The sequence below is a fragment of the Genypterus blacodes genome, unplaced genomic scaffold (genome assembly GCF_046128005.1).
Source record: "Genypterus blacodes isolate CSIRO-AG114 ecotype Tasmania unplaced genomic scaffold, CSIRO-AGI_Gbla_v1 ptg000030l_1, whole genome shotgun sequence".
Classification (NCBI taxonomy): domain Eukaryota; kingdom Metazoa; phylum Chordata; class Actinopteri; order Ophidiiformes; family Ophidiidae; genus Genypterus; species Genypterus blacodes.
In genome coordinates this window covers 3,884,398-3,910,394 of record NW_027466843.1, presented here as the reverse complement: position 1 = coordinate 3,910,394, position 25,997 = coordinate 3,884,398, and the positions used below count along the sequence as shown (strand labels likewise).

The 25,997-nt window shown below is 41.5% G+C and overlaps 3 protein-coding genes across 3 annotated transcripts in view; 1 reads left to right on the top strand and 2 right to left on the bottom strand.

Annotated features, from left to right (window-relative positions):
* The window catches only part of dgke (diacylglycerol kinase, epsilon), a 181,387-nt gene that overhangs the window by 8,555 nt on the left and 146,835 nt on the right, over window positions 1-25,997 (bottom strand). The gene's annotated exons all lie outside the window — the stretch shown is intronic.
* The window catches only part of rasal3 (RAS protein activator like 3), a 225,203-nt gene that overhangs the window by 72,185 nt on the left and 127,021 nt on the right, over window positions 1-25,997 (top strand). The window lies entirely within an intron of this gene.
* The window catches only part of rptor (regulatory associated protein of MTOR, complex 1), a 140,387-nt gene that overhangs the window by 106,869 nt on the left and 7,521 nt on the right, over window positions 1-25,997 (bottom strand). Inside the window, 2 exon segments of the mRNA XM_076145405.1 lie at window positions 14,538-14,620; window positions 16,654-16,756. Of these exon segments, the coding sequence (XP_076001520.1) occupies window positions 14,538-14,620; window positions 16,654-16,756 (186 nt within the window).

Below are 25,997 nucleotides of genomic sequence, written 5' to 3'. Positions count from 1 at the left end.
AGTCTCGCACACGGCCGGTGTGTTCCTAATGGGTTGAATGCTTAATATAGAGATAAGCTTCTGGTGTCGACAGCTAAGGCTACTATCTGTCTTCATTAAGGCGGCTGCTCCTCGTGGTGTGGCTGTGATAAATGGCTTCCTATGTATCGTTTTTCTTTTTTACTGCGTCTACCTTTTTCTACGTCGTCCTTTTTTGTCTGTCCACTCACTGTTGTTTGGAACACACAGTCCCATTACGTCAATAACCATCACACTGGTGCAAAGGGAACTTTTTTTCCCCCAACTCTGATAATGTGATCAGGGACTTTTTGATCACCTGGCTGGCAGGTAGTGAACGTGAATCAGCAGGACGAATGTGTGTATTTCATGATTCATAGGGATGGACATGTTTCTGTTGAGATGTAGTCAGTAATTAAATCAGTCTATTGCCTATTTACCGTAGGATGATTACACTTTATGACTTAATTTATTTAACTAATTGTGCAATTTATATGTTGTGCAAGTGGGCAGAGCCAGACTGCAAGGATGTCAAAGTCAAGAACATCTACAGCACCAGGAGAGCATATTGAGCTATCACCAATGATAACATGAAAGAAAGCCGATGTCGTGGCTTGAAAAGACAATACGAGCATATTAAAAGCATTCGACTCCTCCTGGCTTTAGGTGCCACTCAGGCTAAATTGGAGAAGTTATTTGAATCTATTCTAGATACCTGACACCACCCATGTGGTCCTTTATGTCTATGGGGTTTGAGATAACCTCAGAACTGTCTCACAGCATCGCATTGTCGTGTCCCAAAAATGTCTCTGGAAGACCTCCTTTCTCCATCACACACACACACCTCTGCTTTGGCTTTGAGATGAAGTCATTTATGAGTAATTTTCATTAATGTTTTGTGCTCTAGAGAGAGAAGAGAACGAAATGAGACGGGGCAATGAGAGATAGAGTTAGATTAAGAGACAAGGGGGAGGAGAGGGAATAAGGAGAGGAGACAAAGAGAGAGGGAGGTGAGGATAAGAAAGATGATGACAGGACAGGAGAAGATGGGACGGGAGCGACACATATAATGATCAATTGTCCCCATCCTGTGTCAGTCTATGAACCCCTGTGATCCTGAGAAGACACCCGCTTCTTTTTAATGACAACCAGGGACAGAAAAGAAACAAGAAATCCTGTCAAACCCTGCATGGCAGAGCTTTATGGTTTTTTGAGGAAAGTCACAGGGATTTTCCTGACGCTTATTTTAGGACACTCTGTAATGCGATTCACAGGCCAGATGAGCCCGGGCAGCTTGGCAGGGTTTACGTTCTATTAAAGTTATGTCAGTTGGTGTAACAGTGGCAACACATTTTATTCTATACACAATCCATATATGCGAGTCAGCACAACATGCTACGCTCCAGAGACTGCAGACACTCCGATCGGCTACTGCAGGGCAGCTGGAGCTTCACGGCCAGCAGGTATGAGACAAAGAATATAACTAATGAAAGTAACTACACCTAACATAAATCGCCCAAAATGTGAGACAAATCTATCCACATCTCCCATGCTCACACACTAGAAAGAAAGAAAACAATTATTAGTCCATAAATCATGTACAGTATTCCAGAGCTACAGCTGCTCTCCAAACACCAAGCCTCACAACCTACAGTACCCAGGCATCATAACGCCGTTGGCTGACTTCAAGGCAAACTCAGAGCAGTAGAGGGCCTAAGATGCGTGATGTGCAGACCCAATAGAGTGTGAACGAGTCAGGCCATCACACCGGCCTCTGCCCCAGCTTTGGATCAAACAGCCACCTTTGCCTCCAGCAAACCTCAGGCAAACCTCAGGCAGTCTGACACATCAAATGTGCGCACTCACCAACTCCTACAGTAGAACCGATACCAGATGTTGTGCTCGCACTCCTTTGAATTATATTTGGAAGGCCAAGGGGGATACTGGGCAGCCCAGGATTTCATAAATCTTGCACCATGGAGAGGTCAACCCAGGATCTCCTCTTTACTGATACACTGCTGACACACTGGACCACCTATGCAGATCAAGAGGACAGACTAAACAGCCTCCACCTTCAATGTATTGGGCAGAAGATCTGAAACTGAAAACATCTGTACCCAGCTGATACAGCGTCAGCAGCACTGGCTCGGAAAACAGCAGAAGAATGGCTGCCCATTCTGTACGAGGAACTGTCCTCTGACACATCTCCTCTCATACGCACTTGCTTCAAGTACAGAGATGTTTGCAAGCGGGATTTGAAGCCTGTTGACATCACCCTCAACTCACAGAAGGAGTTCTCCAGTGACAGAAACCTCTGGAGACAGACAGAGGTAAGGAGGTTTGCCCGAAAAAGCAGAAGAGTGAGTAGATACAGAAGCAGAAAGGAGGGATTTTTAAGTTTAAATATATATATACAGTTACTCTCATTTTGAACATTCATTGATTTCTGTTTCTTTTAACAAACATCACAAACTTGGTTATACTGTAGAGTGACATAGCTCAAGAGAAACACCACAACACACACACAGACTGCACTACACAAACAGACCTCTCATTTAATTCAAATTTCCCAGACGTAAATTTCATTACCCTCATGTAAAAATGTAATAAAATCTGTCCCACATCATCTTTGGATGCTCCTGACAAGCAGCGGCCATCTGCCAATGAAAACAAATGAGTGTTTTATTTATCAAGGGTTAAGTGTGATTTCATCTAAAGATGGATGATGACACGGCAGAAATCGTGTTATTAAAAGATCCCATTAAAAGGCCAAATTTGGTCAGTGCGAACAAGTGGCTGACAGACATCCAACACTGCAGGCGGAGAGAAACCAGCAGGAGAGAAAGTCATTAGTTCCCAGAGCAGTGTGTGTGTGGGTTAGGGTATGTGTGTGTGTGTGTTAGGGCGGGGGTGTGGGGTGTGGGCTGGCTGTCCCGATTATTGGCGGGAGTTTGAGGTCCCTGCATTCAAAAGCAATGTGGAGGAAGAGATTCACTGAAAGAAAGCAAGAAAAACTTAAAACTTATCAGTGGTTGCATTTCAAAGCAAGCCTGCCTACTACCTTACAATTGTGAGTAAACTTCTACAATTGCATCTATGTTTGCCTATTATTTCTTCCATTTTAATTTCACATTACAATGCACCCTGCCCACAAGTGCCTCCAGAAAATGGTCCCACACTTCCTCTTCCTGCATATGCCTGCTCTCCTGGATGAACATGTTTCAATCAGGGACAAGTGGCAACCGTTGTTAAAAGCATATTGCAGATCATCCAGTCTTTAATAGCTGCACAGCTCGCCTACTGCGATCCATCCAGATTCTACCCTTAAGAGATAACATTCTAATTGCACTCTGGCACGGTCAAAGGTGTGGTAAAGGAGTGAATGGGACAAGGACTGCATGTTTTTCTTTTTAAAGCAAATGTGATGGCGTGACAAAGCTCCGTGAAGGGTTTTGACCCAAATGCTGGCACAGAGCATATCAAAGATTCCGTGAACACTCAGAGGAACAATTGGTTATTTCAAGGCACTTCAACTAAAAAGAAATGAACAAATACAACTTTCTACAGTGTTGAAAGAAGTTAGATGGAGGAATCATGGGTGTCTGGTGACTGCTTCATCTTGGTGTTGGAAGTTTCGGTTCAGAACTTCGGCTCCACTAATGCGAGAGGGGACGTGAAGATCAATAACACAATCTGTTGAGTGGGTAATTGGAATAGCTCAGTCTGTAATTGAAGTCACTTTAGGAGCAGCCAACTTCATAATTATTAGACTGTGCAGTCCAATAATTCCAACTACCATTACCAGAACACAGATCTGGCTGCTTTCGCCATACAGACAATTCTGTTTACAGAAATGATGGCACCACATCTACATCATGCTGATTACTTCAACAGCTTCATAAACAGCTCATTACTTAGAAAGCTTAGGCAGTGCTATTAAGGGCGGCATCTGCATCACAATTGCTTTTTACATCGTATAGAGGATCAGGAGATAATACAGCAGGGTGTACTTGTATGCTCACTCGATGGAAGCAACCCCACTGTGTCTGTGTCATGTCAGTGCAGCAAGGACATTAGTCTCTATTAGAGGACATATTGTTTGCAGCAACAATGGAAACAGAATGTCATTTGAAACTGCAAAATGGAAGGATTTCTCCCAACTGCTTCTGTGCAGAGCTAAAAAACACGAATGAATCCAAAAACAATCTAAAGGCAGAGTAAATGAGTAACAAGTAACAAGTCCTGGGCGAATATCGGAACAAAACTTCCAATTGTAATGTTTAAATATACTTTTACAATAATAATGGAATTAATGTAGTGTAATGAACGCACAGCATTTTGGAAATGCAGCATTCCAAGCGTATTAGTTGTGTGATTGTCTTTTAATGGTTGCTTGGTCGCAGCATGACAATATTCAGCTCCAATCCAGAACCACTTTGGTAGTGACATTTTCACAAAGGTGCAGTTTCCAGAAGGTTTTGGGATTTCACATTTTCCAGGTTGTTACAGACGAGGAAAATGGTTTCAGGTGTGGGTCTTTGGAAACGTATCTACTTTCACACCTCAACATTTACCGGTTTTCCCGTTTTGGAATATTAAGACACGAGTACAGTAACTTCCGGAAGCTCCATGTAACGTGCAGGTTTTATCTTTAATTTGGTTCATGAGTCACATCCTGGCCTCCTGTGCCGTCTCCTCCTGCTCTATATCCTCTCCAGAAGATCCATGCCAACACGTGCGTGCACACACGTAAGCACGCACAGGATGTAATAATAACAGTCGGGCCATTTGTCTGTGAGTGCAGGATCTGAGAGGGGAGTCACAGTATGACAAAGGGCAATTTATAACATAACTCTAGTACATACCTCCAACAAGGCTTAACAAAGGTACACAAAAGAAAGCGGGGGAAGAAACAACTTCTTAAAACAACTGCTTAATTTGTCACACGTAAAATAAATGCAGATGAAATTAATACCTGTTGATATTGGATCAGAATATATCTACATTCTTAGATCAGTCATATTTACTTCCATGGGCCATGACAGTTTTAGAGTTATCCTTTTACTAAAAATCTTATTAACTTTGTCTTGTGTTGTGTCAGTGGAAAATGCAATTCAATTCCAAAAATAAAAATGTCATCATCTAATTGGAACTGCATTGTTTTTTGCTCTGAATAAAACTTGAACTAATGCTAGAGAGCCTTGAGAGCATTGTGCCTCTGTTTATTAGACCGCTCTGTCAAGGTCTGCTTTGAACGCTGAGAAAAATTAAAGTTATTAATTTGGCAAATCTCACATTTGAGAAGCTGGAGTGAATATTTGGTATTATGATTTATTTTTTAATCACTTACGCCTCCTAGAGACCGGGTGAGTTTGGCTGATGAGATATGGTGAAATCTTAGGTTGTGAATTCAAAGTGGGGAACCTAGATCACAGTGTAAAGTGTCGACGAAACATATTCTCATAGCCAACAACATGAAATTAAGCCACAAAATGTTGGCAGTAGGAAATTTAGGGCAAAAATGTGGCTGCTACTGCATGAAATGACACAGATTACTCGGATTTTGAGGGATTTATTTAGTGAGATATTTTTTTATTCCAAGGATAAATGTTTTGTTCTTCACGCATTTGTTTAAACTTTAAACTGCAGAAGAGATTAAAAAGGATTTTGGTCAGAGTTTCCTCCGTTTTTTCCTCAATTTCCTCACATTTTGCTCAATTTTCATAAACCCAAATAGAGAGCAAAGGACTGCCTGTGGTCCCTCTGTTGGGCCATTTTGAAGGCTCTTGTGTAACGCAGACATGAACTAGGATAAGTTCTGAGGAAAGAAAAATCCATGGCAGTTTACATCATCTGAGTGCTTCCCTTCATCTCGACAGGAACTGGAGATGAAAGAGAATAGAGAAACTCTGCATCTACTGAGTACTGCTGACGGCTAACGAAGCACAAGCTACATTAAAAGCTTGGCCTCAGAATGGGAGATTTATCGCGTAGTCCTGGGAGCAAACATCAGCGAAGCCACATTACGATTTGACTGACTTGCCACAAATCCACACCCTATTAAAGTCCAACCCCGAGATTACTATGGTATATGCGTGTCCTCGCAAATTCATTAAAACAATAATCACACCGCATCACCTCTACATCACCATTATCTGCAGTTAATCTCCATTTAACCAGAAAGATCAACACCAAATGGCATGAGGTCTCCAAAATGTCAGCCAGTGGGATATTTATGAGGTGGTAAGCAGCGGCAGGCAAGCGAGCGAGCGAGCGGATCGATACGCTCTCTCTCGTTCTCCCTTCCTGTCCCACAGGGATATGGACGCTCTGACCTGTAGCCCTCCTCATAAGCACATTGTTTATAGATCTATCGGTGTGATGTCCATAAGTCTTCCTGTGGGATAATGGTTTTGCTCTGTGGCTCCTACTGGACTAAGTGCAGTAGGAGAAGTGTGGGCAGCTCATCAAGACCGTTTCCGCATCACGTTATTCACTCTGCAGCTTCCCGCACGCGCGCTGTTTTGTCAATTGAACTCAAATGGAATTCAACTGATTTGGCAGCTATTAGGGCTCCTCGCAGGGAATATTGCAGCGGGTGATGTGGTACTGGGTTATCGAGTTGCGAATGTGGAGAGGAAGCACTGCTGCCACAAGTAATCTTGATTGTCACTGCGGTCATGCAAATGGCGTGATTTAGTGGCTGTTATTCTCAACCTGTGTTCATGTCAGGAGATTTATGGAATTTCAAGCGCTTATTTTACGTAGAGACGATAACGTACATGATTTGTTTTTGTTTTTAAATATTGTGTTCCATTTTCAATTACAATTTATCATCATCATATAAACAAAAGACCCAAAAAAGGCTACAATAGATTTATTCTTGGATCAAAATTAAAATCAACATGGTGAAATTCAGTGAATATGTGAAAAATGTATTATTTCTGCACATGGCATAATCTATTTGAGCATGCTGTATAATATATGAGCACTGACCGATTGCACAAAGAATCTTTAAGAATCATTTTTGCTCCTGTGCGCTGCAGCAACGTTTCTATTCTCAATCAAAACCAACGTTCACAGACCATCAGAGGTTTAATGTAACAGCTTTCCACCGTTTCTTCTATAATTCGTTGCATTACGCATGTACATGTTAAAGGTGAAGTCACCAGAGATAGCTACAAAGACAATAAGCCTAAGTGGACAAAATAAATAGATATAAGTCTATATAAATACAAATATTGTGTAGTCAGTGGGATGTTAAACGATTCCTTTTCCCAAACCCACGGAGCGGAAAAGAAACCCACAACCGGCGAAGAGAGCACAGGATGCATTATTTATAAATCGTACTTGGCTTCGGTTTTTTGAATAATACTTTCCATCTCGCTGCCATTACAGAGGAAAATATGAGCATGATGTTACTTACGTGAAAGTCATTTGTAAATGTTGATACATTTGGCACAAACCGCACAAACAGCTGCTCCACTGACTCATGTTTATCATTTCATTACAGCGGCAGAGGGGAAGTATTATTGCTGCCTTCCAGTACTGTGCTGCGTGATCGAAAACCTCATATTACCCCAGCGTATAAGGGCTTTACATCACGGATAACTACACACACAGATACGACACACCAACTCTTGTTGTTCCACTGTGCAATTTGGTGTTTCCAGTGCAATAAGCAAAAGTTTCAAAGCTCATCAAGTGTTTAAGCCGCAGCTCCCGGATACATAATGCAAGCATGGTTAGTGGAGTGGACAGCAGGGGTTCACAGGCTGCAGCCACGCAGGGGAAGAAGATGACAGAGGAACAGAGAGATGCAGAGGCCACACGGAAACCGGCACACGCACAAGTGGAGGGACAATTATTTTAGCTAGACACTCAGCATAGAGCTTTTCTGGGGGTGCAGAAACAGGCAGACTTTTCAAATCCACAAGACAAGCCTATAAAAACAACACATAATTGACACCTAAATCGTTAAACAAAGACCAGATAATGACTGAGGGAAGAGGAGAAAGAATGATTGAGGCTTGAAAGAGAGCAAGAGAGCAGAAAAGTCGGGGTAAAAGAGTAAAAGAAATAGAGAAAGTCAATTAACGAGGCGTCTCACTCACGATCTGTTGCAATCACAACAAAACAATCCTCATTTGAATCCAGTCTGGGCTCTAAGATTACACAATACTGTCACACAACAACAAAAGCTTAATGCAAATACGACAGGGGCTTTGCCATCAGATGAGGCTCAAGAAAAGACTGCAGATGACAGCTTCTTCTGTCTTCTTCCAATTTATTTGCACACAGGTTTATTACATTCCACCTGCTGGTGACCAGGACGCCTTATTCCAAATCCCACTGATTTGTCGGCAAAACCTGCCCGTCAAGCACTAGGATTGGCAGGCATGTGCCACACTCGGTCACCTTGCATTTCTTCCCAGAGTCCTGAACAGATGCTTTCAGTGTTTTAGAATCCTCTGGAGTAAAACAAACTGAAGAAAGTTTGGTTTTATTCCAGAAGCTATCAGACTAATGAACAATGTACAAGGACCGGTCACAGAGACATTATGCGGAAAAATGATTGATAATGAAAATGTATCAAACAAAAGTGTAGCAAATAAAACAAGGAAAAAGTATGATGTCTTGTTTTTATTTTATGATCTATATTTGCTCTATATTTTTCAATGTGTATGATATGATATTCCCTTCCGTGTTTGGGGGTGTGGGTGGTGGTATGGATGTGCTCAGGACACAACTGGGTGAATTGAGTGAGATGACGTCACAACTTTTCTGTGATAGTGATATGACTGTTTTCCAACGTTATGCATTACATGAGGTTCCATTTTGTTATATTCAGCCACCGTTGTTTTTCTTTCTCAGTTCTCTGGGATTCTCGCGGAATGGAGTCATTAAATCATTTGAATCAACTCCATGCTCCGAAAAGTATACAAAAAGAACTCAACGCTGGCTAATTTTCAAGCCGTGGGACCAAATCTACACAGAATCTGTCATCATCCATTTTAAGTGCAATCGAGTCAAATTGGGCTTCTCTGTATTGACTAAGAGAGCAAGCTGTTTGTGATGTTCAAACTGCCCTGAACACCGCAAATCGAAAAGGAAAAATATGAATATTGAGTTAAAAGTTTGCTTTTAGTGTCAGGCAGATCAGTCAGAGCGGAGAATACGAGCAAAATCAAATGTGGTGCACTCAGCAGGCTACATCAGGCAACAAACTTCGAGAAACTTTGGTTGGTTGTAAACTCACCTTAAGGCTAAAAAGAGTCAAAACATATTCTTTTTTTTTTCACTCTAATGGAAGCAGATAATAAAGGAAGGCTGGCATGAGCCCATACCAGCACCGCAGGTAAAATGAGGACAGACACAAGGGGCCAAAGTAAAAAATGGAAACGTTTGCCGAGAAAAGGTCAGAGAGAGAAAACACAGATGTAAACAGCAGATGCGGGTGATAATGCTGGGAGAGAAAGTGAGTAGGCAGAGAAGCCAAGATGGCATTAACTTCTCTGAGCGTTTTCTGTCCAGGAGTGTTAATGTGAGAGCACAGTGGCAAAGAGAGGACCTGAACCTGTAGCAGCTGGTTGGTTTAAGTCAATCTCTTTGGATAACAGAACTGCAACGAGTAATCCTGCCACCACAGATTGTGAGACTAAAAGCAGTTAAAAGGTTTTGCAGCAGTGCATTTATTTAGCCGAACTCTTCTCTGTGGTGTGGAGCTGTAGAGCCCTGAATGAGGCTGGAGAGAAGGAGCAGCTGTCTCACCATCCTCCTCCTTCATTCCTACCAACACTCTCTGCTAACCTCCACGATTAGCCAATCCCAAGCGTACATTCCATTCGCTTCTCTCTCTCTCGACGATGACTGAACTACTCATTTACATTTGGTCATTTGGCAGACGCTTTTAACCAAAGCGACTACAAAGACTCAAACACACTTACTGAGCAACTGCTGTCTCGTTAGTGTCCCAGATCAGCGTTTGCTCTACTTTTAAAGCCATGCTCAGTCTCTATAGAATACATTCTAAAGAATATTTATTGAAATACAGCGCCCCTTGCGGTTTTCCACAACAAAGCAAGAGATGTGGGGCATGACTGGCGTCACAGGACACACCTATCAAAACTCAACGGGTGGAAGTTCTCAGCTCAACCAAAAACAGCCCATCAATGACAAAAGATACAAAGATTCAAACAGACTTACTGGCTGATTACTGTCCCTGATCACATCTTTTAAAATGTATTATGCAGCCATGTCTGCATAATTTCCTTCCTATTGACAAGTCTTGAGACCCACAAATACCAGCAATTACTGCAATTTACCACTTTTACCACTATCCTCAGGTTAATAAACAAACTCCTTCTAAGTCCAGTTGCATGCTGAGCTGAATGGAATCTATGATCTCCACAACACGAGGCCTTTTGTCCAAATGGGACCTTAATTACTACAGATGTTTCAGTGCGCAAGTATGTTTCCACAACTCCCAGCAAACGGAGAAAAAAAGAAGAGGTCTGTTTCAGTGTTTCCTAGCAACAGGATGTTGGAACAGGGGCTGAGGCATCTCAACAGGTATTATTTCGCTCAAGTTGCAGTGCATCACCCTTGGCTCTCAATCAAATTCCGTCAATCTCACACCGATGCGAGCGTCCCCTCTTCACATCCTTCCTCCTTTCTGTGCAATCTTGTTCCTTCTTCTCTTTCTAACACATCCAAAAACCTAGCTCCTCCTCCTCCTCGTCCTTCTGTCCTTCAAAAGGGCAGGCGGACAGGGAGCTGAAATCAGATTTCTGACTTATTCCTAACCCCTGACAGACATTTTGTAATGAAAAATAGCATGATTCGATCCAATCCTTTCTGACCAGATTCAAACCTTGGAAATCAATCCAAACAAATGCCACCAGGATCCGATTTCAAGTGCTTTCTTATATTTCCATCACTCCCTTCAGGTCATACAGTAGTTATGAAATCATGCCAGGTGCACATCCACACAGAGCAACAAATGTGGAAAAGAGCCGATATCCAACCATCCATCCATCCTGATTGTATTGTGACGCTGAAGGCATCAGTACCATCAATTAATGCGGTGCACACGCGGCCACTTTGTCTTCATCTTGGGTGAAAAATGTATCAGTCTAACTTAAAATATGCCTACATGAAACTAGCCAGGGGAAGGAACAGAGGAAACTCCTCCTCTGGTACTGAGCTTGTGATAGAAGCGCCCAAGGCTGTCAGCGGGCAAATGCATCTTATGTGGGTTTTTTCCAGATTAGTGAGCCTCAAAGCTGCAACACAAACCGACCTCACCGCGACCTGTAGCAATAATGCCCTTAGGGAATATTGTTTTTCTTATATTGATAAAATACTGCATTAATGTACCGTCCACCGTCTGTAGTAGTAACAGTTGAAGAAGTATAGAGTAGTAGTAACAGTAGTGGTTGCAGTTTAAGTTCAGTTTCTATCCTACACGTCATATATGTTGGCCTGTATGTCCGGGGCGTTATGTGCTCGTTAACATGTGCATTAGCGCCTTAAGTGACTGACAAAGACTGTGACAAGTGCCGAGGGAACGGAAAGAGGCCGATCAATGCCAAAAACATGACGTGACGACACATTGTGGTGAGCCTGCATGTGATCCAGGGGGTCCTGGTGGATCTGTGGTCTAAAGCGTCTACAAGAAACACTGCAATGTTCCAAGTTCACTCCAGCCAAGGACCTGTTCAATGTCCCCCGACTGAGTCCCACATCTCCTCCCTCACTCTACCATTCTGCCAAATAAAGGCAAACGCAGAACAATTTCTATAATATAAGTTCATTGAAAGCATGCTGAGTTACAAGGACAGCTGGTGCAACGGTGCAAAGCTGTCTGAACTCGCAGACAACCCTACAGAAACAGTGACGTCCTCGCCCATAGTCCCCCGCTTTCTCTGTCCATGTGATGCTTTGAGCAGATTTCTGAGGAGTCTTTTCTTTAGACTGGACTCTTTATCCTCTCTATCTGCTCCTGTACATCTCTACCCATTCTCCATTTATACCCATAAAGAGAGAAAACCTCCATTCTTTGGCTCACCACGTTGCTGGAAGTTGGAAATATATTCAGCATCAACTCTGTCTCTCACGACTTTGTTCATTACGTGGCAATATTGCAAGTGGGCCAATGCACAGCTTCACACCGAGCAGACGCTGTGCAACTTAACTGGAGGCAATTTACATTTTACATAACTTATATATCATTTTTTTTCTTTTTTGTTTTTATTGAAGCAAACATTTCACATGACATTGCGCATAGAATTATAGGACATGTTGGAGATCATTTTGTAAACAGAAAGGAGAGAGAGAGAGGAGAGAGAGAGAGAGAGAGAGAGAGAGAGAGAGAGAGAGAGAGAGAGAGAGAGAGAGAGAGAGAGAGAGAGAGAGAGATGTATTATTATTACTGTTGTTGTTGTTTAACTTTATACGTAGACCCTGAGGTAAAAAAGGCAATATGAGGTACAAGTAGATTGAAATTGAATCGGCCTGAAGCCACGGCAGCTGGAGGTTGTGAGAACATGGCACAGTAGTGTGGACGCCAAGTGATGCTGATGCGATGATGTCATAGGGTGAATACAGTTTTTACAGGCAGATGTATAATTATTAAGTTAAAGTTGAGATGGAGTTTATGTTTTAACAATTAACCAAGTGCTTTGCCCCAATCTTTGTTTCTTGTTTATTTATTTTTACAGTCCTTACATGTAGAGTCTTGTTGTGTCATCCTCGTGCTCCCCATGTCTTAAAGGATCATACCCATACATTTACTACACATCTATACATAGTTTAGATTCTTGCTTAACATTTTCGAAACCATACAGTTGTTCTAAATTTTGATGTAATTAATCCACTTTCTAGGCAGTGACGAGTTCCCACAGAATGAAAATCAATTTGCAAACTTTCAAAACTTACTTTTGCTATGTGATCCATCACAGCAAACTGCTTGTCTGCATTTATTTTTGTGAAAGTCAAATTACCGATAATGCACTGCAGACTTTTGAAATCAATCTGCATTTATAACTGCATTACCTTGCAACAATAACATGACTTCCAGATGTAAAGCTCACTGTGATGGATAACACATCCCAAGAAAGTTTCAAGAGTTTGTTAATTGATTTTCTTGTAATATGGAAATAAATGGAAATCAATGGCTGTCTGTAAGATAGATAAAAAATATTAAAAATTCAAACCTCTACATGCATTCAAATGCTCAGCAGTAATGTAAAGTATATCACATCTCATTTGTAGATGAGGAGATAGGACTGGTATGATGTTTTAAAGTATGGGTGCTGTTTAGGAGAGATAGGTGAGAGCTACCTTCCCCATCTGCTCCAGCTCGGAGAATTGGAGGTTTGGAGGCCAAAAGGGTGCTCGAGGAGGACAACACACTGAAGAGCTTCTGGGAAAACACAGAGCTCACTCACATCTAAGCCAAGGAGAAATGTTGCTGCTGGCTATCATACAAATGCACACATAGGCACAAACTCAACACACACACACACACACACGCACAAACCTCTTAGGGCTGAATTTAAAAGCACGCATGATGCATCTCAAGAGCATGAGGGCATTACAGAGCTACATGCATACATGAAGCATATTGCAAGTATATTGCACACTTGCAATATCTTAATGAACCTGTTCAATCAATGAAACTGTTAAATCTAAACCAAATGACCTGAGACCCAGCAGCGCTCAACAGTGAGCGTTTCACTCGCATCTGGGACTCAAAACAACTGTGTGCCAACTGTAAAATTTAGATTGTATTAAGAAGCACATGTGAGGATAAATAGTATCACAAAATTCATCCCGAGCACAAAAACAAACAACCTCAAGAGTGAACACTCAGTGAGCTAGAGATGGGACAGCTAAAGCATACCAAATGTAAAACCCCTTCTAAAACTATAAAAATAAAATTAATGACACAGCAATGACATCAATTTTAAAATTCTAACACTATGGAGTGAGACGGGCAAAATATTGTATTATGTCATGTCAGAATAATGTATTCTTTCTGCAAATTCTATTGACAAAACATGTCTAAGTAAAATAAACTGGTCCATAACATCAGTTTGAATGAAAATGTTTTTAATCACTGCAAGCTCGGAATGAAAGCAAATGGATTTTTTTTAGAGATGGCGTGAATTCAATGGACTTCAGTGAATAGATATGACACTGACGCAGGTTGGCTTTTCATAGTGTGAACTAAAGTGAAGACACATCTGCCCAACTTGAGCCGCATCTAAAGTAAAATGAGGAGAAAACCCACACACAATTATGCAGTCAGACTTACCTTGGGATACAAAGCGCAATTGTTGGTGTAACTGAGGATCTCTGGTTCCATACATAAATGCTTTGAATGGCTAACACTGAAAATTATATGAATGTTGCTGTAAGTCTGATTTGACTAAGGCCAGTGTGTAATATGCTGGAGTGTGAGCGAGTGAATTTCACTCAAACGGTACACGGACATACAAGAAATGACGCAAGGCGGTTCATGTGAACTCACTCACCCGGGGTTGCCAGTTTTCATATTGTTTCTGCAGGTTGGCCCCGATGGTCTCCAGGGCCTTCTGTGGGCTCATGGACAGAGGATCTGGCAAGAAAATTGCAGAGCATTAACACACAAAACATTAAAGAACTATCATCAGAATTTAGCAAAACACTCTTATCCAGGTTGTTCCCCAAAGCCATACCAGACATAAACATTTTCAACAATCAACAATGCCCATGATTACAGAGGTAACGGTGTAATACAGATGTTTTGTTTCGGCAACAAAGGAAATTTTCTGACTAAATCAAGAGGAGGTTTGGGAACAGCAAAAGCCCTTAGGTTGAAATATTGATGAGAGTGAATCAATATGGTATAAAGAATAGCAGCATATAGATTGAGGGCAGATCATATTGTGCTCAGCAGGCAGAGAATAATGTATTGGCAGGATTGCGGGAGATACTGATATGCTTCCTGCTGAGATTTTAAACCACCGCTGCTGTTATGATGAATGAAGCCCCACTTATTATCGCAACCAAAAAAACGAGTATTTGATGACTGACATTTAAATGTACATAATTAGTGCTTTATTTTCAAGGAAACATATTTCATGGTGTCCGCATTTTACACAAGTTAGCCCTTGTCAATACTTCCCTCTAGTCTCCCTGGAAATCTATATTTGGAAGTGAATATGATTTAAATGGATGCTGCAACAATATGACCAACGCACACATGAGTGCTGATGTCACAACACTGAATTGTACCACACACACGCACGCACGCGCACTGACCACAGAAAAGCAGATGCAGGCCCTAAAATCTACATACGACTGGTAACCGCGGCGCATTTCAGAACAGCACGGTTGCCTTTGCGCCTAAAAGTTCACACATTGTGTCCCAAACAGCGAGTGGCAGGTCGTCAATAACGGCGTTTTCGGAAGCCACAGTGAGAGAAACTTTAAGAAGAGTGTTCCCGCTTTAATGTGCTTTCTTCGCCCCTGAGAGTGAAGTTTCTCCAGGGACATAAATAATGGTTTTGTTCAGTGGGGATGGTTCCATTAGTTTTTTTTCCCTCTGTTCCACGTCATGTGGCTGTGGAGGAGAGGCAGACTGATTCAACCCTAAGATGACAACGGGGCCCCATGAGTTCCCGTGGGATGACTGAGAATATCCCTAAATGCTGCCAAACACGGCAGTGCCAGAAATGAACGGTAGCGCCTGACATAATACTCACAATTTAGATTTAATGTGTCTATGTACCATTGGAATGAAGGAACAGCGCATTTTGAATTATATTAATGAAAACTTTGATTTCTTACCAATAAACACATCCATACACTCACAGGATTTGCCTCTGCAACCTTATTTGGTTTGGTTAAGTTAAGTGAGACACTCTTATGTAACTGAGATTTGTAATATTTATCTGCTTTGTTTTGCTTCTTTCTTTCTTTCTTTTAAATGTTAATTGAAGAAATGTTGTGACTTCAAACTTTAGACATCTTTGTAGGTCTCTAAAACAACAATTTCAGGAGAACATTTAAAGTCTGCATCTGAATGTTTGTGATAATCATTCAACTTTACTTGTGCCAAAACATTAGTTGAACAATAAAAGCACATCATATTTAAAATACTAAACAAACTGATAAAGATTGAAGCGTATGGGACTGCCGAGCAACAATCAGACTAGCAGTTAACTCATTTATTGTTTACGGGTTTATTATCTTATTACTGTGATTTCCTTTTTTATTTTTTGATTGTTGAATCATACAACTGTGGTTCGCTTCTCTGTAACCACTGAAAATGAAAGTGTGTCTACTGAGAATGAAATAAAGTAAATTACTTTCCCCTCTGTGAGTTTGGTGAAATGTAGGGAAATTAAATCTGCCATTCTCCTGTAGCAAAAGTTACATCCTTTCAAAGTAAAATACCTGTATCAAGCTTTAGTTGACTTGGAGAAAACAGAATGCCAGGACCTTTACCAGAAATGTCCAGATGATATTCACGGGCACAGATCAACATATGAACTTGTCTCTGTTCTGTAACCATCCTCACTGATGTCCTGCTCTAGTGCCATTGCATTTTATATTCAGGTTAGTGACTGTCTGTGTGCCTTTGTGTGTTTGTGTGCGGTCACTTACCTATCCAGCACTCCAGTCGGGCACAGGGTGAGGTCTTGACCACATCTGGAGGATCCACTCCCACGTTGAGACACAGCACCAGCGCCACGCTCACCGTTTTCATCTACAAGAGTCGAGATGGCACAAAGCTTCAGTAACACGGCACAATCCTCACTGAGATGCACACAAATCTGAATTGTGACGTCCTTGTGGTGAAGGATCAGAGGTGAAACACATTCCTGTGTTTAACATTAACACCATTTTGATGAAAAGTGATGAACAGAGGACCTATGACATGGAAACTTGTCATTTGTCTTCCATTCAATGGTGTTAAAATTGAAGTTGTCAGAGTATGTAGAAGGTTAAGGACAGAATTTATCTTACTAAAACCAAATGTGACTTTGAACCCACTTTCACCTTGCATTCAAATGTGTTCTATACCCATACAGATACACATATACAGTATATCTGGACAATAGAACTCATGTTAATGCAAGCTGATCTATCCAAGACACATTCCTGAGACAAGAAACCTGCCCACGAGTTGAAAATGTCAATGGGTACCTGCACCAGGGACAGACCAGGCAAGAAAGACGCCTGTGACATATATGGATCCATTATCATGTAACCATTCTAACACAGGAAGCAGCATTCCAGCATTTTATTCATCCAGAGAAGCTGCACTGAATGCACACACTCTTTCTGCTCTTATTCCCCGAGGCTTTTCAGAAAACGTCATCCTCCTACAGTGGGCTACTGAAGCTGCAGTGGAGCAGTGAAGGTTAAGTGTCTTTGCCCAAGAGGAACTCAACTGCAGTTTCTGGAGGAACCGAGAGCATTACTTCCCCCATCCGTGTCTCCCCATCCGCCACCGAGCTTGCAGACCACAGAAACACCACTCGCTGTCCTGGATGTCGAGCACTGAGGCGACCATCAGACTATCAACATGCCCTTTATGAAGGAATCCAATCTGTAAATGCCTCTAAGGAGCTACTAAGCAGCCACCAATGAAGGTTTGTCAATGTTATGGGCAGTTTGCAGGTGTGAATGTGTGTAATTGCATTAGGGACGCTCCCTTAAAGTCAACGACTCCAATCATCATTTGGGGAGCTCTGTTCTCAGTCCAACACTCGGTACGTTTACATGCTCTCCAAGTGAACATGATGCGTTGAGTAATGGCAGTATGAGGACAGTCGGGCATGTCGATTTGTTCCAACTTCTATAGAAGGCATTAAACACAACGTTTGATCTTATAAGTAAAGTTTTACAGGGCGTGTAACCATATCGTCTACACAGGATCTGCTGCTGAGCACACACCAGAGATAGATGGGCCTCACTCAATAGAATCTAACCCTAACCCATGCATAAGACAGAGAAAAACACACAAAGAAACACTGACTGTGTTTGTGAGTCTTGAATCTCTTTTGTTATCAATGTTCATATACACTGTGCTTATATTGGCTGTGACGATATAATAATAAATTGTTACTGTCTTACTGTGTTGAGCTTGTACATCACTAGCTTGAGTTTGTTTGGCCCTTTGTTTTGATGTTTACATTTTCTAATATATTGGCAGCCGTCTAGCAGAATTTATTTGGTTGTCCTGCAAATGATTACTTGCCTTTGTTTAAATTTCTCTGCTCTGGATTAGATTTGTTTTGTCAGACAATGACTAATTCCAGCTTGTCCTGTTGTGTATTTTGTGATTGTGACAAATGTCCGATTGATTTACTGTGTGTTTCAGCAGTAGTTCACATAAATTAAGATTCAAACAAACAAAGCAAACACTGGCGGATACCAGCATAGTGGAGCAGCTGCTCATCTAATAATCTGAGAGGGTCTTGAAAATGGAATGCTGCATAATTCCGGGTATATGTAGATGAAACAGTAACAGTATTTCATATGTAGTATGTTTGTCGTCGTGGTGTGGAGAGCAGCAGTAGAATATTCCAGGGACATAACAAAACCATGAGGCACTGCTGAGACAGAGAAACTGTGAAACAGGTTATTGGAAACTGTTGATCCGTCCAGTCGAAACACAGAAACACCCGATTCAGTGCAACTGTAGAGACGCTATGCAGGAATAGCAAGTAATCACACCATCGTCACTCTCCACACCTCAGTGCCAATTTCCTACTGCATCACCGAAAGACGTCAGCATGTGTGACGTCCCAACCAGTGGCTTTAATGAAAGTGAGTGACACCAGACCCTGGAACTGCCTCAACTGTCACTCTGTAATTGTCACAGCGTTGGGGTATGACATCTTGCACTCGCCTCGTGTAATTGCTCTTGCAGAACACTAAAATCACAATTTGTTGAGAAAAATATCTCTTCTCATCATAGATGCATTTCTTTCTCTTCAGTTTATTTATGCAACAAACAGATGCTACCAAGTACTTTCTTTACATGATGATGATTCCATTTTGTGCATTTCTGTTTTCATGTTCCTTTGGTGGGTCATCAAAGTGCTACAGTGTTTAAATGTTCCCTATTTCAAAGGAGAGACACGAGAGTCCACAACTTCAACTCTGTGATTGGAAATAAAAATGATTCTGGGGGAACTTTTTTGTTGATGCCCTGCTTTGTCCCTGAGAGTTTTATCATCATGTCTCTTTGAATAAAAGCCCGACAACAGCGTCCTTAAGCCAGGGCCAGACGGTGCTTAACCTCCAGGGGGCCCCGGTGTCCTCTGGGCCCCAATTAGCTGCAGGTCAGACACATGCAGGATCTCCACTGGACACACAGGCCGTTCTGCTCATACAGCTTTCTTGTTTCCCCACAGCCTAAACCAATTCATGTGGGGTTTTAAAAGCGCTTCAGACAAATATTTTGACAGAGCAACACGCGTCCCTGTAAAGACTTTAAGGGAGTGAGTGGGTTTTGTACACGGGGGCATGGTTCTTTGGTGCGTACAGCAGGAATGTGTGGCGGGTTTTGCGAAAGGGCGATGAAACCAAAATGTTCAAAGCAGCATCTGTCAGCAATATGTGCATACAAATGGCTTCATGCACACACACACAGAGAAATGTGACAAGTTTGGTTCTAAATGGACGAGTTGGATATGCATGCTACCCACATTTTTCACAGTTTGTCGTGGAACCATTATTCAATGAAGGTGATTAGTCAGTGAGGGTTTTCTGGTGTTAACGCCAGAGAAATTGGGTTTTTTAATCGTTGTTCAGCCAAAAACAAGCTGTGAAGATGACACGTTTGTGCGGTTTGAAATTTTATATTGAATGATTGTTCTTTAAAAATAATGACCAGGTTATCTGCTGTAATAGGTAACAGCCTTAACATCTGCTGTGGCCTTGCTAACTCAACTCCGAATGCCCTTGAGATCTGTGTTTTCTAGTTGGATATTTGTGTTTGCCGTCAGCCTTGATGCTTGAAGTAATGTTGGTAATGTTAGGTAGAAGTGAGGTGAAAGAGCTACCAGTTCTGTTCGTTTCTATGGCAACCTTTTCCGTGTGCTTTTTCTCTTTTCTTACACCTCTGCCTCGCTATTTAAAAAAAGAAAACCAGAAACCATCACATTTACGAAAAAACGTATGGTTCACCCAGTCGGTATGGGAAGTTTCTGCCCCACCAGAATGAAGAAGATAGACGTGCACTCATCGTTTGAAAGACATGTCTGTTTCCTCCAGTAATGAGGTACTATTGTAGACACACACATATGGAGAGCTACTGTGTTACCATCTCATAGTTTGTACACGTGCAACACTAAAATGTAGGTCAGTGCGTCGGGACATAGTGACCTTTCTGTCACATATTGTCTCAGTGTGTAATATCGACCTATGCGGTGTGTGTTCTGTAAGTGTAGCAGGTTACGCCGCGTCCCCTGGATGAGCGGGTCAGGGGGGCCGATGTTGCAGCGGTAATTAAGGCGGACTCTGCTTGCCCACCGACCAAGGAAAAGGTCAGAGTGATAGTGGGACTCGGTGGGAGCAGAGCTCATACACACATGCATGCACACACATACAGTACACAGCACACACTGCATCTCATCCCTCCTTCACTTTCGCCTGACCTCCTCACACCCCTCGCCCTTTTCTGACCAGCGCCGTTCCAAGTCATAGACCAATCCTGACCACATGAACCAATGCAGACATTTTCTCCTCGCGTACCCAACAATATGTGTGTGAACAGGGTTAGAGTTTCATTGATTAGCATGATTTCATGGGAGTTAGGAAGCAGAACTGAGAAATATAAGAAAAACAGTTATCAAAAAAACTTCAGACATGTGAAAGCCACTAATGTGTATTGGTCACAAAAAAGTATCAAGACAGATTATGTCATTTTTTCTAAACCATGCAACCAACCAAACTAAAGGCTGGTAAAAATGCCTCAGTGTGGATAAACTCCTTCAGTGTCCTTTCTCCTTTCCATTAACGTCTTGGAAGAAGTAATCCCACTGGATGGACAGATGTGACAACCTCATTGTGACTACTACAAGTGAATACTGTCAAAATGCTTTGGCCATACTTACAGAAACAGAGTCCTGCTTAATTTGAAAATTGGCAAACTTATTTTACTCCACTTCGACAAAACGCCTCAGCATCAGTTCCACCTTCCTGCCAGCGCCTGACAATGTGTTGCCCAGGTCCACTTTTCTCTTCTTGGAAGCCGTTTTCAGGATTTCATAAAAGCACAGCTTGGATTTAATTTTGCCTTGTTTGCAGTACAACAACAACTTTGTGGTTTTTCTTTCGTATTAGCTAGCAGACCAAAATGAAAACACAAAAATACGTACAATCACACAATAGAAGTCAATGGAGGGTGATGGAAAGTCCAACATCTATATTTCTAAAAGTCTGACTTGACATTGCTGCATCACAACCAAAGACAGGAGTGCCATGTTAAAAAAAAAAGGGTAAAAACACTACTCGAACCGTTTGCTATTCTAACGACAAAGGAGTTCCAGAATCGGATAACTGAGGATTTTCATTGTTCTAAGTACTATTTGCTATTAAGGAATTTGGGAACACCAAATTCTACTAGATTTGGAGGTCTTGATGTGTCTTTACTGTACCGCAGAATCAAACTGCCTGCATTAGAGGGGCTGTTGGTCTGAAGTTCTACCTTCGTCAGTCTTGATCGTTGCCCTTAAACTGATGAACAACATCTGAGCTATGAGTCGAGCGCACTTATGGGCTGGTTTGGGTACGTCTCTACACGGCTCGAGTAGGATTCCCCAGCAGCGGGAAAACACCATTACTGTTAAAAGTTAGCTGTTGGAACGTGGCAGAAGAGCTGTAATGGAATCAGAAGTGGCAACAAGCAAGTGACACAAGAACCATTGAATGCACAAACTCATAAAAGAGCCAAAATCTGATGGGGGAGCTCCACAGTCAGCAAATCTAAAAATCTGACTCTTTTATGGGATGATGTGGAGCAGATAGTGTAAAAGCAGATTTCCACTTTCTTCATCCTCCAGAGGCCAAGAGGCTTTCCTTCAAGAAGGATAATATACCCGTGGGAGCTGTGTGACAGAAAGTCGATGAGTCCTAAAGCTGAATGGAAAGAAAAAGGTAGGATTGAGTACTCAAACAGGGTAGCACTATGTCACCGGTTACAACACATCCAGTATAACTAACACCATGAAAGATCTCCGTTCCAACCGCTGACCCAAGCACAACTTGACCACGAGTAATAAAGATGCTAAAGAAGTGGTACAACATTAGCCTGTAAATGGGGGTGCAGACTGAATTTACCCAAATATTGAGCGAGTAACAGGATCAGCTTACGTCGCAAAATGTCATCTGTATTAACACACAACCTTCTCTGATATTTTCATGTGGAGAAAATAACACAAAATTGCCATAAGTAGGTGATCTTTAAAGCGTCGGTGTGAGTGGAAGCATAGCTGTTTTCCATCAGCTCTGCTAAAATGTCAACGCTGACAACATGGGAGAAGACATTTATGATACAACAACAAACCACAAAGACACAAATCCTACTGGGAGCGAGCCGGGGTTAGTTCACCCTTCAACACAACAGCTGAATTGACAGCACACTTTGACAGGTACGACTGCCTACGTCCGGAGAGAAAAGGAGACGTTAATGCCATATCAGGTAAAATGTCAGACAAAAAGCTATCTGGGGAGATGATGAGCCACCACTTTATTTATTTCTTCACAATTCAGAATCCCATCAAATCCAGCCAAGTAAATGTAAACTGTGATCTATTTTACCTCAAATACAGAAAGGATTCATACATAAGAGCCTAATTACTTGAATAGGGTTTAGCTCTGAGAGTAAGTTACACTTTAGATTCTAAGGTGGTAAAAACAAGTGGGTTCATTTGGCTCCGGTGTTTGTTTGATTACAACGAACATACTGAGATCACCCTCTCTAAACGTTGTCGGACTGGTTGATTTGGTCCAAACCTAATTGCGATTGTGGTATTCACAAATGCCAAAACGAACAGAACTAAGGGGGGGACCCTCTCCAGGTCTCAGAGGAAGTGCTCCAAACCAGCCAGTTCTGAGTACAGCCTTAGACACTAAGGAATATGGAGGAGTAATAAGAGGAGGCGTGAAAGCTGAGCAGGGGCAGCAAGAGAGCGGGGATAAGCCACGTCTCCCATGGGCGACCCCGGCTAAACTGAGAAGAAAGCCTTTACGATATTAGATCTTAAGGCAGGTCTGCCGGACTTTATGGATGTCCAATCATTCAACAGTCTGCTTTTGTGCAAGGAGAAAATAGAGAGAGTGATGTGAGTTCAATTACAATTAGTTTCTATAAGTAATAGTCCAGAGTCCTGGTCTACAAGAATAAAAGAGCAACATCTGCCAAGCATAATTAAGGCTGTATTATGCTTCTACATGGACATCATTTTAAGATATGACTCACAGAATTCAAATTAATTGACAATTAGCATTAATTAGCACCAGATTTGACTTTTTTATGTGAAATAATGTTAAGACATTGTAGCTAATGAAGGCTTTGGATAAATAAAAAAGCTGTGATAACTGTAAATGCTGCACTGTTTACGGTATCAATTGGAAATGGTCTCATCTTTTATTTATTTCCAGTTCTCACCAGTTTTTTTCAGAGCTCCGCATCCTTTCAAGCCTTTGGCAATGAACCGAAACAACATTCAATTTCTCTGGATAAAAAGCAATAGTGGAGCTTTTTCCTCCGTCTAACAACAAAAACTGAACTCCGGTCCATTTTAATTGGTATCCAACGTTAAATTTTTTTAACTGCAGTTCAAATAAATGTCAAACTAAGCTGAAATGATACAACAGGAACATAATAATGTGTGATAATTCCGTCGTCATGCTACAAATACTGGTAGTCGCAGGGAAACAAAGGGAGCTTTCTCACTTTTGGACAGTAATGTATGAGTCTGAGTGTGTGTTCATGTCCTCCTGCTTGGATCTATGCAACTAATTGGTAGCCATCCTCCTCTCATTAATAACAGTGTGGGGACTCCAGGGGACTTTCCAGCCTTTCCCCCTCTCCCCCGCTTTTAAGACTCTTTCACAGCCCCCAGCACCACTCACCAGGAGGATCAATGGCCCCTGATTATTCATTTGTTAGGCCTGCAATAGATGAAGGTTATTAAAATCGTGCAGAGGATTGATCTGAAAGCAACAGGTCAGCTGTGACATGCTTGAGGCGCAAATCCAAAAGCGCCGTTTCTATCGATTTCTAAAAATAATAACAAATCTCTCAGCAAATAGGGATTGCAAATGTATGAAGCCGGCGTTTTACTTCCTGGATACGTGTCTGCATGTGTAACAGGAATAAGATACGATTAAAAACTTGGTAGATTGGAAAGAACAGAAGCAAAAAATTAAAACAGTTGAGAAGCAAGAAGCAATAAAGGAGGGAAAAGAATTTGATCGGTTCAGAATTTGTGAGAATTGCCAGCGACCTCCCAATTTGATATTGCAACTTCTATTTAGTCAGACATATCATCTTCTCATATCTTAGTCCCATCAGCTCACGGTGATGATGCACCAAACTGCAGGCGTACGTTACTTGTATTACTACAATACTTGAGTTGGCATACTAGGTTGACCAGTTGCTTTGCAGAATCCAAAGTGAGTCCAAACTTGAGGCTGGTCTCAAGAATCTCGATTCACAAAAAATAATTGATTTCAGTTGTTTGTTTAGACTTTGAATGAAGGTCAAACCAAATTTGAGGAGTAATCATCTCTACTTGCCACTGAATATACTATACATATAAAATTTATCTGTCTGTGCAAGCATTTAGACCGCTATTTAACAAGGGATACCCATTTAACCGGTAACATGATGCTTCAGTCGGTGTACAAGCCATAAAACCAACAGATACAGTTTTTAATGCTGTGAAAATACACACGAGCAACCAGAGATTCATTAAGAGGTTGATAATCATGGAGCTAGAATTTGCATTTCAGCGTTTTTCCAAAATGCATTAATCACAACAATTAACAATGTGAGCTAAAGCTGTCAAGGTGTAACAACAACACAAATTAGGAAGGCAATGATGATCGTCTTTCATAGATTGAAAGATTCTAGACACTCCTGCTGGGGAATAAATGAAGTAATGTATTAATACTGACAAAATATTGGGTGTCCACTTAACGATGAAAAATCAAAGGAAGCCTCAGCTACGACACTATAGGTGTACATAAATGCATACATTCAACATATAATTATTTTGTAGGTTTAGGTCTTTCTCTCTCTCTTCAGAGTCAGAAAACCCTGAGCAGTCAGCAGTGAAAATAATACGTAATAATCATTAAAAAGCTCAAATATAATGCCAGAACATTTACCATTAATCATTTACCACCATTAACCTTCCTCATATTACAACATGAGAAGCAAAATTAAAGCCATACTCTGAGTCAGAGCCGAAGCAGAGTGAAATACGGAAACTCTATTAGGAGCCAAATAAAAGCTAACGTCTTTGGAGGATACAAGCAATCTCTTGAAAAGGAAATCCCAAACGTGTCTGAAAAAAAAGAAATATCTCAAAATGCAGTGGCGGTGGTTTGGATGAACGCTGAATGAAGGCTTGTTTGTAGTGCTGCATTAAGATGTCAGAGTCACAAGCGGAATTAAACGCTATGAGCCCGAAACTGTATCGTTTGTTTCCTTGCATCATTAGTGCAAAGCTTATGCCATCGTTCAATACAAATGTAAACTCGGCAGTATGTAATTATTTAGAGAGCGTTGCCAATATGTTATGTTTTCAGGCCTATGTGGCTGAAAGTCTATATGCTGGCTAATGAACTGTGTACATTGATTGAATACAACTAATGGTGCAGAAGATAAAGCGGTGCAGACCACCTGTCTCATTTCCCCATTACTACAATGAGCTTGAGTATTTATGATGTATTGATTTCATTATTCTAAAGTCAAAAAATAG